Source organism: Heterodontus francisci, unplaced genomic scaffold, assembly GCF_036365525.1.
Source record: "Heterodontus francisci isolate sHetFra1 unplaced genomic scaffold, sHetFra1.hap1 HAP1_SCAFFOLD_1185, whole genome shotgun sequence".
In the NCBI taxonomy this organism is placed as follows: Eukaryota; Metazoa; Chordata; class Chondrichthyes; order Heterodontiformes; family Heterodontidae; genus Heterodontus; species Heterodontus francisci.
In genome coordinates, this window is record NW_027142116.1 from 58,251 (window position 1) to 70,669 (window position 12,419).

Here is a 12,419-nt window from a genome sequence, read left to right on the forward strand (position 1 = left end):
CCTCTGTACTGACCCCACGACAGTGCAGCACTCCCTCTGTACTGACCCCACGACAGTGCAGCACTCCCTCTGTACTGACCCCACGACAGTGCAGCACTCCCTCTGTACTGACCCTCCGACAGTGCAGAACTCCCTCTGTACTGACCCTCCGACAGTGCAGAACTCCCTCTGTACTGACCCTACGACAGTGCAGAACTCCCTCAGTACTGACCCTCTGACAGTGCAGCACTCCCTCAGTACTGACCCTCTGACAGTGCAGAACTCCCTCAGTACTGACCCTCTGACAGTGCAGAACTCCCTCAGTACTGACCCTCCGACAGTGCGGCACTCCCTCAGTACTGACCCTACGACAGTGCAGCACTCCCTCAGTACTGACCCTCCGACAGTGCAGCACTCCCTCTGTACTGACCATACGACAGTGCAGCACTCCCTCTGTACTGACCCTACGACAGTGCAGAGCTCCCTCAGTACTGACCCTCTGACAGTGCAGAACTCCCTCAGTACTGACCCTCTGACAGTGCAGCACTCCCTCTGTACTGACCCTCCGACAGTGCAGCACTCCCTCTGTACTGACCCTCCGACAGTGCAGCACTCCCTCTGTACTGACCCTCCGACAGTGCAGCACTCCCTCTGTACTGACCCCACGACAGTGCAGCACTCCCTCTGTACTGACCCCACGACAGTGCAGCACTCCCTCTGTACTGACCCTCCGACAGTGCAGAACTCCCTCTGTACTGACCCTCCGACAGTGCAGAACTCCCTCTGTACTGACCCTACGACAGTGCAGAACTCCCTCAGTACTGACCCTACGACAGTGCAGAACTCCCTCAGTACTGACCCTCTGACAGTGCAGAACTCCCTCAGTACTGACCCTCTGACAGTGCAGCACTCCCTCAGTACTGACCCTCTGACAGTGCAGAACTCCCTCAGTACTGACCCTCTGACAGTGCAGAACTCCCTCAGTACTGACCCTCCGACAGTGCGGCACTCCCTCAGTACTGACCCTACGACAGTGCAGCACTCCCTCAGTACTGACCCTCCGACAGTGCAGCACTCCCTCTGTACTGACCATACGACAGTGCAGCACTCCCTCTGTACTGACCCTACGACAGTGCAGAGCTCCCTCAGTACTGACCCTCTGACAGTGCAGAACTCCCTCAGTACTGACCCTCTGACAGTGCAGCATTCCCTCAGTACTGACCCTACGACAGTGCAGAACTCCCTCAGTACTGAACCTACGACAGTGCAGAACTCCCTCAGTACTGACCCTCCGACAGTGCAGCACTCCCTCTGTACTGACCCTACGACAGTGCAGAACTCCCTCTGTACTGACCCTACGACAGTGCAGAACTCCCTCAGAACTGACCCTACGACAGTGCAGAACTCCCTCAGTACTGAACCTACGACAGTGCAGAACTCCCTCAGTACTGACCCTCCGACAGTGCAGCACTCCCTCTGTACTGACCCTACGACAGTGCAGAACTCCCTCAGTACTGACCCTACGACAGTGCAGAACTCCCTCAGTACTGACCCTCCGACAGTGCAGCACTCCCTCTGTACTGACCCTCCGACAGTGCAGCACTCCCTCAGTACTGACCCTCCGACAGTGCAGCACTCCCTCAGTACTGACCCTCCGACAGTGCAGCACTCCCTCAGTACTGACCCTCTGACAGTGCAGCACTCCCTCTGTACTGACCCTACGACAGTGCAGCACTCCCTCTGTACTGACCCTCCGACAGTGCGGCACTCCCTCAGTACTGACCCTACGACAGTGCAGCACTCCCTCTGTACTGACCCTCCGACAGTGCGGCACTCCCTCTGTACTGACCCTCCGACAGTGCGGCACTCCCTCAGCACTGACCCTCTGACACTGTAGCACTCCCTCTGTACTGACCCTACGACAGTGCAGAACTCCCTCAGTACTGACCCTACGACAGTGCAGAACTCCCTCAGTACTGACCCTCCGACAGTGCAGCACTCCCTCTGTACTGACCCTACGACAGTGCAGAACTCCCTCAGTACTGACCCTACGACAGTGCAGAACTCCCTCAGTACTGACCCTCCGACAGTGCAGCACTCCCTCTGTACTGACCCTCCGACAGTGCAGCACTCCCTCTGTACTGACCCTCCGACAGTGCAGCACTCCCTCAGTACTGACCCTCTGACAGTGCAGAACTCCCTCAGTACTGACCATCCGACAGTGCGGCACTCCCTCAGTACTGACCCTACGACAGTGCAGCACTCCCTCAGTACTGACCCTCCGACAGTGCAGCACTCCCTCTGTACTGACCATACGACAGTGCAGCACTCCCTCTGTACTGACCCTACGACAGTGCAGAGCTCCCTCAGTACTGACCCTCTGACAGTGCAGAACTCCCTCAGTACTGACCCTCTGACAGTGCAGCATTCCCTCAGTACTGACCCTACGACAGTGCAGAACTCCCTCAGTACTGAACCTACGACAGTGCAGAACTCCCTCAGTACTGAACCTACGACAGTGCAGAACTCCCTCTGTACTGACCCTACGACAGTGCAGAACTCCCTCAGAACTGACCCTACGACAGTGCAGAACTCCCTCAGTACTGAACCTACGACAGTGCAGAACTCCCTCAGTACTGACCCTCCGACAGTGCAGCACTCCCTCTGTACTGACCCTACGACAGTGCAGAACTCCCTCAGTACTGACCCTACGACAGTGCAGAACTCCCTCAGTACTGACCCTCCGACAGTGCAGCACTCCCTCTGTACTGACCCTCCGACAGTGCAGCACTCCCTCAGTACTGACCCTCCGACAGTGCAGCACTCCCTCAGTACTGACCCTCCGACAGTGCAGCACTCCCTCTGTACTGACCCTCCGACAGTGCAGCACTCCCTCAGTACTGACCCTCCGACAGTGCAGCACTCCCTCAGTACTGACCCTCCGACAGTGCAGCACTCCCTCAGTACTGACCCTCTGACAGTGCAGCACTCCCTCTGTACTGACCCTACGACAGTGCAGCACTCCCTCTGTACTGACCCTCCGACAGTGCAGCACTCCCTCAGTACTGACCCTCCGACAGTGCAGCACTCCCTCAGTACTGACCCTCCGACAGTGCAGCACTCCCTCTGTACTGACCCTCCGACAGTGCAGCACTCCCTCTGTACTGACCCTCCGACAGTGCAGCACTCCCTCTGTACTGACCCTCCGACAGTGCAGCACTCCCTCTGTACTGACCCCACGACAGTGCAGCACTCCCTCTGTACTGACCCCACGACAGTGCAGCACTCCCTCTGTACTGACCCCACGACAGTGCAGCACTCCCTCTGTACTGACCCTCCGACAGTGCAGAACTCCCTCTGTACTGACCCTCCGACAGTGCAGAACTCCCTCTGTACTGACCCTACGACAGTGCAGAACTCCCTCAGTACTGACCCTCTGACAGTGCAGCACTCCCTCAGTACTGACCCTCTGACAGTGCAGAACTCCCTCAGTACTGACCCTCTGACAGTGCAGAACTCCCTCAGTACTGACCCTCCGACAGTGCGGCACTCCCTCAGTACTGACCCTACGACAGTGCAGCACTCCCTCAGTACTGACCCTCCGACAGTGCAGCACTCCCTCTGTACTGACCATACGACAGTGCAGCACTCCCTCTGTACTGACCCTACGACAGTGCAGAGCTCCCTCAGTACTGACCCTCTGACAGTGCAGAACTCCCTCAGTACTGACCCTCTGACAGTGCAGCACTCCCTCTGTACTGACCCTCCGACAGTGCAGCACTCCCTCTGTACTGACCCTCCGACAGTGCAGCACTCCCTCTGTACTGACCCTCCGACAGTGCAGCACTCCCTCTGTACTGACCCCACGACAGTGCAGCACTCCCTCTGTACTGACCCCACGACAGTGCAGAACTCCCTCAGTACTGACCCTCCGACAGTGCAGAACTCCCTCTGTACTGACCCTCCGACAGTGCAGAACTCCCTCAGTACTGACCCTACGACAGTGCAGAACTCCCTCAGTACTGACCCTCCGACAGTGCAGAACTCCCTCAGTACTGACCCTCCGACAGTGCAGCACTCCCACTGTACTAACCCTCCGACAGTGCAGCACTCCCTCAGTACTGACCCTCCGACAGTGCAGCACTCCCTCTGCACTGACCCTACGACAGTGCGGCACTCCCTCTGTACTGACCCTACGACAGTGCAGAACTCCCTCTGTACTGACCCTCCGACAGTGCAGAACTCCCTCAGTACTGACCCTCCGACAGTGCAGCACTCCCTCAGTACTGACCCTCTGACAGTGCAGCACTCCCTCTGTACTGACCCTCCGACAGTGCAGCACTCCCTCTGTACTGACCCTCCGACAGTGCAGCACTCCCTCTGTACTGACCCTCCGACAGTGCAGCACTCCCTCTGTACTGACCCTCCGACAGTGCAGCACTCCCTCTGTACTGACCCTCCGACAGTGCAGCACTCCCTCTGTACTGACCCCACGACACTGCAGCACTCCCTCTGTACTGACCCCACGATAGTGCAGCACTCCCTCTGTACTGACCCCACGACAGTGCAGCACTCCCTCTGTACTGACCCTCCGACAGTGCAGAACTCCCTCTGTACTGACCCTCCGACAGTGCAGAACTCCCTCTGTACTGACCCTACGACAGTGCAGAACTCCCTCAGTACTGACCCTCTGACAGTGCAGCACTCCCTCAGTACTGACCCTCTGACAGTGCAGAACTCCCTCAGTACTGACCCTCTGACAGTGCAGAACTCCCTCAGTACTGACCCTCCGACAGTGCGGCACTCCCTCAGTACTGACCCTACGACAGTGCAGCACTCCCTCAGTACTGACCCTCCGACAGTGCAGCACTCCCTCTGTACTGACCATACGACAGTGCAGCACTCCCTCTGTACTGACCCTACGACAGTGCAGAGCTCCCTCAGTACTGACCCTCTGACAGTGCAGAACTCCCTCAGTACTGACCCTCTGACAGTGCAGCACTCCCTCTGTACTGACCCTCCGACAGTGCAGCACTCCCTCTGTACTGACCCTCCGACAGTGCAGCACTCCCTCTGTACTGACCCTCCGACAGTGCAGCACTCCCTCTGTACTGACCCCACGACAGTGCAGCACTCCCTCTGTACTGACCCCACGACAGTGCAGCACTCCCTCTGTACTGACCCTCCGACAGTGCAGAACTCCCTCTGTACTGACCCTCCGACAGTGCAGAACTCCCTCTGTACTGACCCTACGACAGTGCAGAACTCCCTCAGTACTGACCCTACGACAGTGCAGAACTCCCTCAGTACTGACCCTCTGACAGTGCAGAACTCCCTCAGTACTGACCCTCTGACAGTGCAGCACTCCCTCAGTACTGACCCTCTGACAGTGCAGAACTCCCTCAGTACTGACCCTCTGACAGTGCAGAACTCCCTCAGTACTGACCCTCCGACAGTGCGGCACTCCCTCAGTACTGACCCTACGACAGTGCAGCACTCCCTCAGTACTGACCCTCCGACAGTGCAGCACTCCCTCTGTACTGACCATACGACAGTGCAGCACTCCCTCTGTACTGACCCTACGACAGTGCAGAGCTCCCTCAGTACTGACCCTCTGACAGTGCAGAACTCCCTCAGTACTGACCCTCTGACAGTGCAGCATTCCCTCAGTACTGACCCTACGACAGTGCAGAACTCCCTCAGTACTGAACCTACGACAGTGCAGAACTCCCTCAGTACTGACCCTCCGACAGTGCAGCACTCCCTCTGTACTGACCCTACGACAGTGCAGAACTCCCTCTGTACTGACCCTACGACAGTGCAGAACTCCCTCAGAACTGACCCTACGACAGTGCAGAACTCCCTCAGTACTGAACCTACGACAGTGCAGAACTCCCTCAGTACTGACCCTCCGACAGTGCAGCACTCCCTCTGTACTGACCCTACGACAGTGCAGAACTCCCTCAGTACTGACCCTACGACAGTGCAGAACTCCCTCAGTACTGACCCTCCGACAGTGCAGCACTCCCTCTGTACTGACCCTCCGACAGTGCAGCACTCCCTCAGTACTGACCCTCCGACAGTGCAGCACTCCCTCAGTACTGACCCTCCGACAGTGCAGCACTCCCTCAGTACTGACCCTCTGACAGTGCAGCACTCCCTCTGTACTGACCCTACGACAGTGCAGCACTCCCTCTGTACTGACCCTCCGACAGTGCGGCACTCCCTCAGTACTGACCCTACGACAGTGCAGCACTCCCTCTGTACTGACCCTCCGACAGTGCGGCACTCCCTCTGTACTGACCCTCCGACAGTGCGGCACTCCCTCAGCACTGACCCTCTGACACTGTAGCACTCCCTCTGTACTGACCCTACGACAGTGCAGAACTCCCTCAGTACTGACCCTACGACAGTGCAGAACTCCCTCAGTACTGACCCTCCGACAGTGCAGCACTCCCTCTGTACTGACCCTACGACAGTGCAGAACTCCCTCAGTACTGACCCTACGACAGTGCAGAACTCCCTCAGTACTGACCCTCCGACAGAGCAGCACTCCCTCTGTACTGACCCTCCGACAGTGCAGCACTCCCTCTGTACTGACCCTCCGACAGTGCAGCACTCCCTCAGTACTGACCCTCTGACAGTGCAGAACTCCCTCAGTACTGACCATCCGACAGTGCGGCACTCCCTCAGTACTGACCCTACGACAGTGCAGCACTCCCTCAGTACTGACCCTCCGACAGTGCAGCACTCCCTCTGTACTGACCATACGACAGTGCAGCACTCCCTCTGTACTGACCCTACGACAGTGCAGAGCTCCCTCAGTACTGACCCTCTGACAGTGCAGAACTCCCTCAGTACTGACCCTCTGACAGTGCAGCATTCCCTCAGTACTGACCCTACGACAGTGCAGAACTCCCTCAGTACTGAACCTACGACAGTGCAGAACTCCCTCAGTACTGAACCTACGACAGTGCAGAACTCCCTCTGTACTGACCCTACGACAGTGCAGAACTCCCTCAGAACTGACCCTCCGACAGTGCAGAACTCCCTCAGTACTGAACCTACGACAGTGCAGAACTCCCTCAGTACTGACCCTCCGACAGTGCAGCACTCCCTCTGTACTGACCCTACGACAGTGCAGAACTCCCTCAGTACTGACCCTACGACAGTGCAGAACTCCCTCAGTACTGACCCTCCGACAGTGCAGCACTCCCTCTGTACTGACCCTCCGACAGTGCAGCACTCCCTCAGTACTGACCATCCGACAGTGCAGCACTCCCTCAGTACTGACCCTCCGACAGTGCAGCACTCCCTCTGTACTGACCCTCCGACAGTGCAGCACTCCCTCAGTACTGACCCTCCGACAGTGCAGCACTCCCTCAGTACTGACCCTCCGACAGTGCAGCACTCCCTCAGTACTGACCCTCTGACAGTGCAGCACTCCCTCTGTACTGACCCTACGACAGTGCAGCACTCCCTCTGTACTGACCCTCCGACAGTGCAGCACTCCCTCAGTACTGACCCTCCGACAGTGCAGCACTCCCTCAGTACTGACCCTCCGACAGTGCAGCACTCCCTCAGTACTGACCCTCTGACAGTGCAGCACTCCCTCTGTACTGACCCTACGACAGTGCAGCACTCCCTCTGTACTGACCCTCCGACAGTGCGGCACTCCCTCAGTACTGACCCTACGACAGTGCAGCACTCCCTCTGTACTGACCCTCCGACAGTGCGGCACTCCCTCTGTACTGACCCTCCGACAGTGCGGCACTCCCTCAGCACTGACCCTCTGACACTGTAGCACTCCCTCTGTACTGACCCTACGACAGTGCAGAACTCCCTCAGTACTGACCCTACGACAGTGCAGAACTCCCTCAGTACTGACCCTCCGACAGTGCAGCACTCCCTCTGTACTGACCCTACGACAGTGCAGAACTCCCTCAGTACTGACCCTACGACAGTGCAGAACTCCCTCAGTACTGACCCTCCGACAGTGCAGCACTCCCTCTGTACTGACCCTCCGACAGTGCAGCACTCCCTCTGTACTGACCCTCCGACAGTGCAGCACTCCCTCAGTACTGACCCTCTGACAGTGCAGAACTCCCTCAGTACTGACCCTCCGACAGTGCGGCACTCCCTCAGTACTGACCCTACGACAGTGCAGCACTCCCTCAGTACTGACCCTCCGACAGTGCAGCACTCCCTCTGTACTGACCATACGACAGTGCAGCACTCCCTCTGTACTGACCCTACGACAGTGCAGAACTCCCTCAGTACTGAACCTACGACAGTGCAGAACTCCCTCAGTACTGAACCTACGACAGTGCAGAACTCCCTCAGTACTGACCCTCCGACAGTGCAGCACTCCCTCTGTACTGACCCTACGACAGTGCAGAACTCCCTCTGTACTGACCCTACGACAGTGCAGAACTCCCTCAGAACTGACCCTACGACAGTGCAGAACTCCCTCAGTACTGAACCTACGACAGTGCAGAACTCCCTCAGTACTGACCCTCCGACAGTGCAGCACTCCCTCTGTACTGACCCTACGACAGTGCAGAACTCCCTCAGTACTGACCCTACGACAGTGCAGAACTCCCTCAGTACTGACCCTCCGACAGTGCAGCACTCCCTCTGTACTGACCCTCCGACAGTGCAGCACTCCCTCAGTACTGACCCTCCGACAGTGCAGCACTCTCTCAGTACTGACCCTCTGACAGTGCAGCACTCCCTCAGTACTGACCCTCCGACAGTGCAGCACTCCCTCTGTACTGACCCTACGACAGTGCAGCACTCCCTCAGTACTGACCCTCCGACAGTGCAGCACTCCCTCTGTACTGACCATACGACAGTGCAGCACTCCCTCTGTACTGACCCTACGACAGTGCAGAGCTCCCTCAGTACTGACCCTCTGACAGTGCAGAACTCCCTCAGTACTGACCCTCTGACAGTGCAGCATTCCCTCAGTACTGACCCTACGACAGTGCAGAACTCCCTCAGTACTGAACCTACGACAGTGCAGAACTCCCTCAGTACTGACCCTCCGACAGTGCAGCACTCCCTCTGTACTGACCCTACGACAGTGCAGAACTCCCTCTGTACTGACCCTACGACAGTGCAGAACTCCCTCAGAACTGACCCTACGACAGTGCAGAACTCCCTCAGTACTGAACCTACGACAGTGCAGAACTCCCTCAGTACTGACCCTCCGACAGTGCAGCACTCCCTCTGTACTGACCCTACGACAGTGCAGAACTCCCTCAGTACTGACCCTACGACAGTGCAGAACTCCCTCAGTACTGACCCTCCGACAGTGCAGCACTCCCTCTGTACTGACCCTCCGACAGTGCAGCACTCCCTCAGTACTGACCCTCCGACAGTGCAGCACTCCCTCAGTACTGACCCTCTGACAGTGCAGCACTCCCTCTGTACTGACCCTACGACAGTGCAGCACTCCCTCTGTACTGACCCTCCGACAGTGCGGCACTCCCTCAGTACTGACCCTACGACAGTGCAGCACTCCCTCTGTACTGACCCTCCGACAGTGCGGCACTCCCTCTGTACTGACCCTCCGACAGTGCGGCACTCCCTCAGCACTGACCCTCTGACACTGTAGCACTCCCTGAGTACTGACCCTCTGACACTGCAGCACTCCTTCAGTACTGACCCTCAGACAGTGCGGCCCTCGCTCACGATTGACAGCTGAGAGTCTCCACCCCCGGTGTTAGGAGCTGTAATCTGTGGTGTGGGGTTTGAACATTCAGCTGTCTATCTGAGAGGGATGTGATTGAGGAACTCACCGAGTCACGCCTCGCTCTAAGGTGAAAACCGATGTTTCGGAAGCAGAAAGATTATGAGATTAGATTCCTTTACTCCTGGTGAAAGCTGATTAAGAATCATTATCCAGAATTACGTGGAATGTACAACACAAACAGGCCATTTATTGCACACCTACCGTAGATGTACGTTAAATTCTATGGGAATTCGATGTAAATTGCTCTGCATTCGATACAAATGTCTCCGTTTCCATCTCATTTCTATCAAAGTTCTCCAGCTCTGCATCAAGTTTCTGTCATTTACTGTAAATTCTACAGATTTCAATGTCAATTCCAGGAAAATTCTACTTGATTTACATTGGATTTACCAAGAATTTACATAAAACCAGTAAGGCGTTTGATAAGGTTCCCCATGGTAGGCTGATGGAGAAAGTGAAGGCGCATGGGATCCAGGGTGTACTAGCTAGATGGATAAAGAACTGGCTAGGCAACAGGAGACAGAGAGTAGCAGTGGAAGGGAGTTTCTCAAAATGGAGACGTGTGACCAGTGGTGTTCCACAGAGATCTGTGCTGGGACCACTGTTGTTTGTGATATACATAAATGATTTGGAGGAAAGTATAGGTGGTCTGATTAGCAAGTTTGCAGACGACACTAAGATTGGTGGAGTAGCAGATAGTAAAGGGGACTGTCAGAGAATACAGCAGAATATAGATAGATTGGAGAGTTGGGCAGAGAAATGGCAGATGGAGTTCAATCCGGGCAAATGCGAGGTTATGCATTTTGGAAGATCCAATTCAAGAGTGAACTATACAGTAAATGGAAAAGTCCTGGGGAAAATTGATGTACAGAGAGATTTGGGTGTTCAGGTCCATTGTTCCCTGAAGGTAGCAACGCAGGTCAATAGAGTGGTCAAGAAGGCATACGGCATGCTTTCCTTCATCGGACGGGGTATTGAGTACAAGAGTTGGCAGGTCATGTTACAGTTGTACAGGACTTTGGTTCGGCCACATTTGGAATACTGCGTGCAGTTCTGGTCGCCACATTACCAAAAGGATGTAGATGCTTTGGAGAGGGTGCAGAGGAGGTTCACCAGGATGTTGCCTGGTATGGAGGGCGCTAGCTATGAAGAGAGGTTGAGTAGATTAGGATTATTTTCATTAGAAAGACGGAGGTTGAGGGGGGACCTGATTGAGGTGTACAAAATCATGAGAGGTATAGACAGGGTGGATAGCAAGAAGCTTTTTCCCCAGAGTGGGGGATTCAATTACTCGGGGTCACGAGTTCAAAGTGAGAGGGGAAAAGTTTAGGGGGGATATGCGTGGAAAGTTCTTTATGCAGAGGGTGGTGGGTGCCTGGAACGCGTTGCCAGCGGAGGTGGTAGACGCGGGCACAATAGCGTCTTTTAAGATGTATCTAGATAGATACATGAATGGGCAGGAAGCAAAGAGATACAGAACCTTAGAAAATAGGCGACATGTTTAGAGAGAGGATCTGGATCGGCGCAGGCTTGGAGGGCCGAAGGGCCTGTTCCTGTGCTGTAATTTTCTTTGTTCTTTGTAAATTCCATGTAATTCTACATTCTATGAAATTCTGAAAATTCTGTTTAACTTAATAAAAATGTTGTGGATTTCTATGAAAATTCCCATAAATTATATGTAATTTTATGTCATTCTATGTAAAATCTGTCACCACAAAAATTCTATGTAAATTGTATGTTATTCTATGGAAATTCAATTTAATTCTATGGAAATTCTACATAAATGTTATTTTAGTCTATGGAAATTTTATGGAAGTTCCGCGTTATTCTCAGGGATTTCTATGTAATTCCATGGAATTCTATGGTAATTATATGGAAATTCTATGGAAAGTAGTTGGATGACTGGGCTTCTTACACGTAATCCACTCTCGGACTTGATGTCCATTATGGTCAGAACTGTCTCGTACAGAATTGCGTTGCCTGCGTTCTTGCTTGTTTCCGTGTTCGTGGCTACCTAGAGTGGGAAAGTGCAGGATCAGAATGGTCAGAAGTGATGTATTTAGCTGTTCAAAGAGAGAGTCTCACTGTCTGGATAAGAAGCTTGCCTGCGAGTCTAGCCATGTTGAGGGAATGGACAAGCCACAAAGAAATCAATGTAGAATTACCTAGCAACAAGTCCCAATTATACATTTAATGTGGTAAAATGTCCCCAAGACACCTCTGTTGATAACTCCAAACCATGTAAGGAGAGATTAGGTTAGATAACTAAAAGTTTGGTCAAAGACAAAGGTTTTAAATTGGAGAGAGAGAGGCGGAGAGATTTAGGGAGGAAATTCCTGAGCTCAGGGCCCAGGCAGCTGAAGGCACAGCAAAAACAGATTAATAATGGGAAACAAGAAAGTAGTTGAGACTTTCATCAAGTTTATTTTGTATCCGCCTTCATAGCAGAAGACACAAAAATAGTAGAAATTCAAGAGGCAAAAGGGAGGGAGGAACGTACATAGGAACATAGGAAGAGGAGTAGGCCAGTCAGCCCATCGAGCCTGCCCCGCTATTCAACACCATCATGTTTGATCATCCACTTCAATGCCTTTTTCCCACACTATTCCCATATCCCCTTCTGTCAACTGTATTTAGAAATCTGTCAATCTCTGCTTTAAACACACTCAATGACTGAGCTTCC

General features: G+C 54.3%; 1 protein-coding gene across 1 annotated transcript in view; it reads right to left on the bottom strand.

Annotated features, from left to right (window-relative positions):
* The window catches only part of LOC137366630 (AP-1 complex subunit gamma-1-like), a gene marked incomplete at its 3' end in the record, with an annotated part of 122,334 nt that overhangs the window by 56,306 nt on the left and 53,609 nt on the right, over window positions 1-12,419 (bottom strand). Inside the window, exon 7 of the mRNA XM_068028337.1 lies at window positions 11,652-11,750. Coding sequence (XP_067884438.1) covers window positions 11,652-11,750 — 99 coding nt within the window. The remainder of the gene's footprint in view (window positions 1-11,651; window positions 11,751-12,419) is intronic.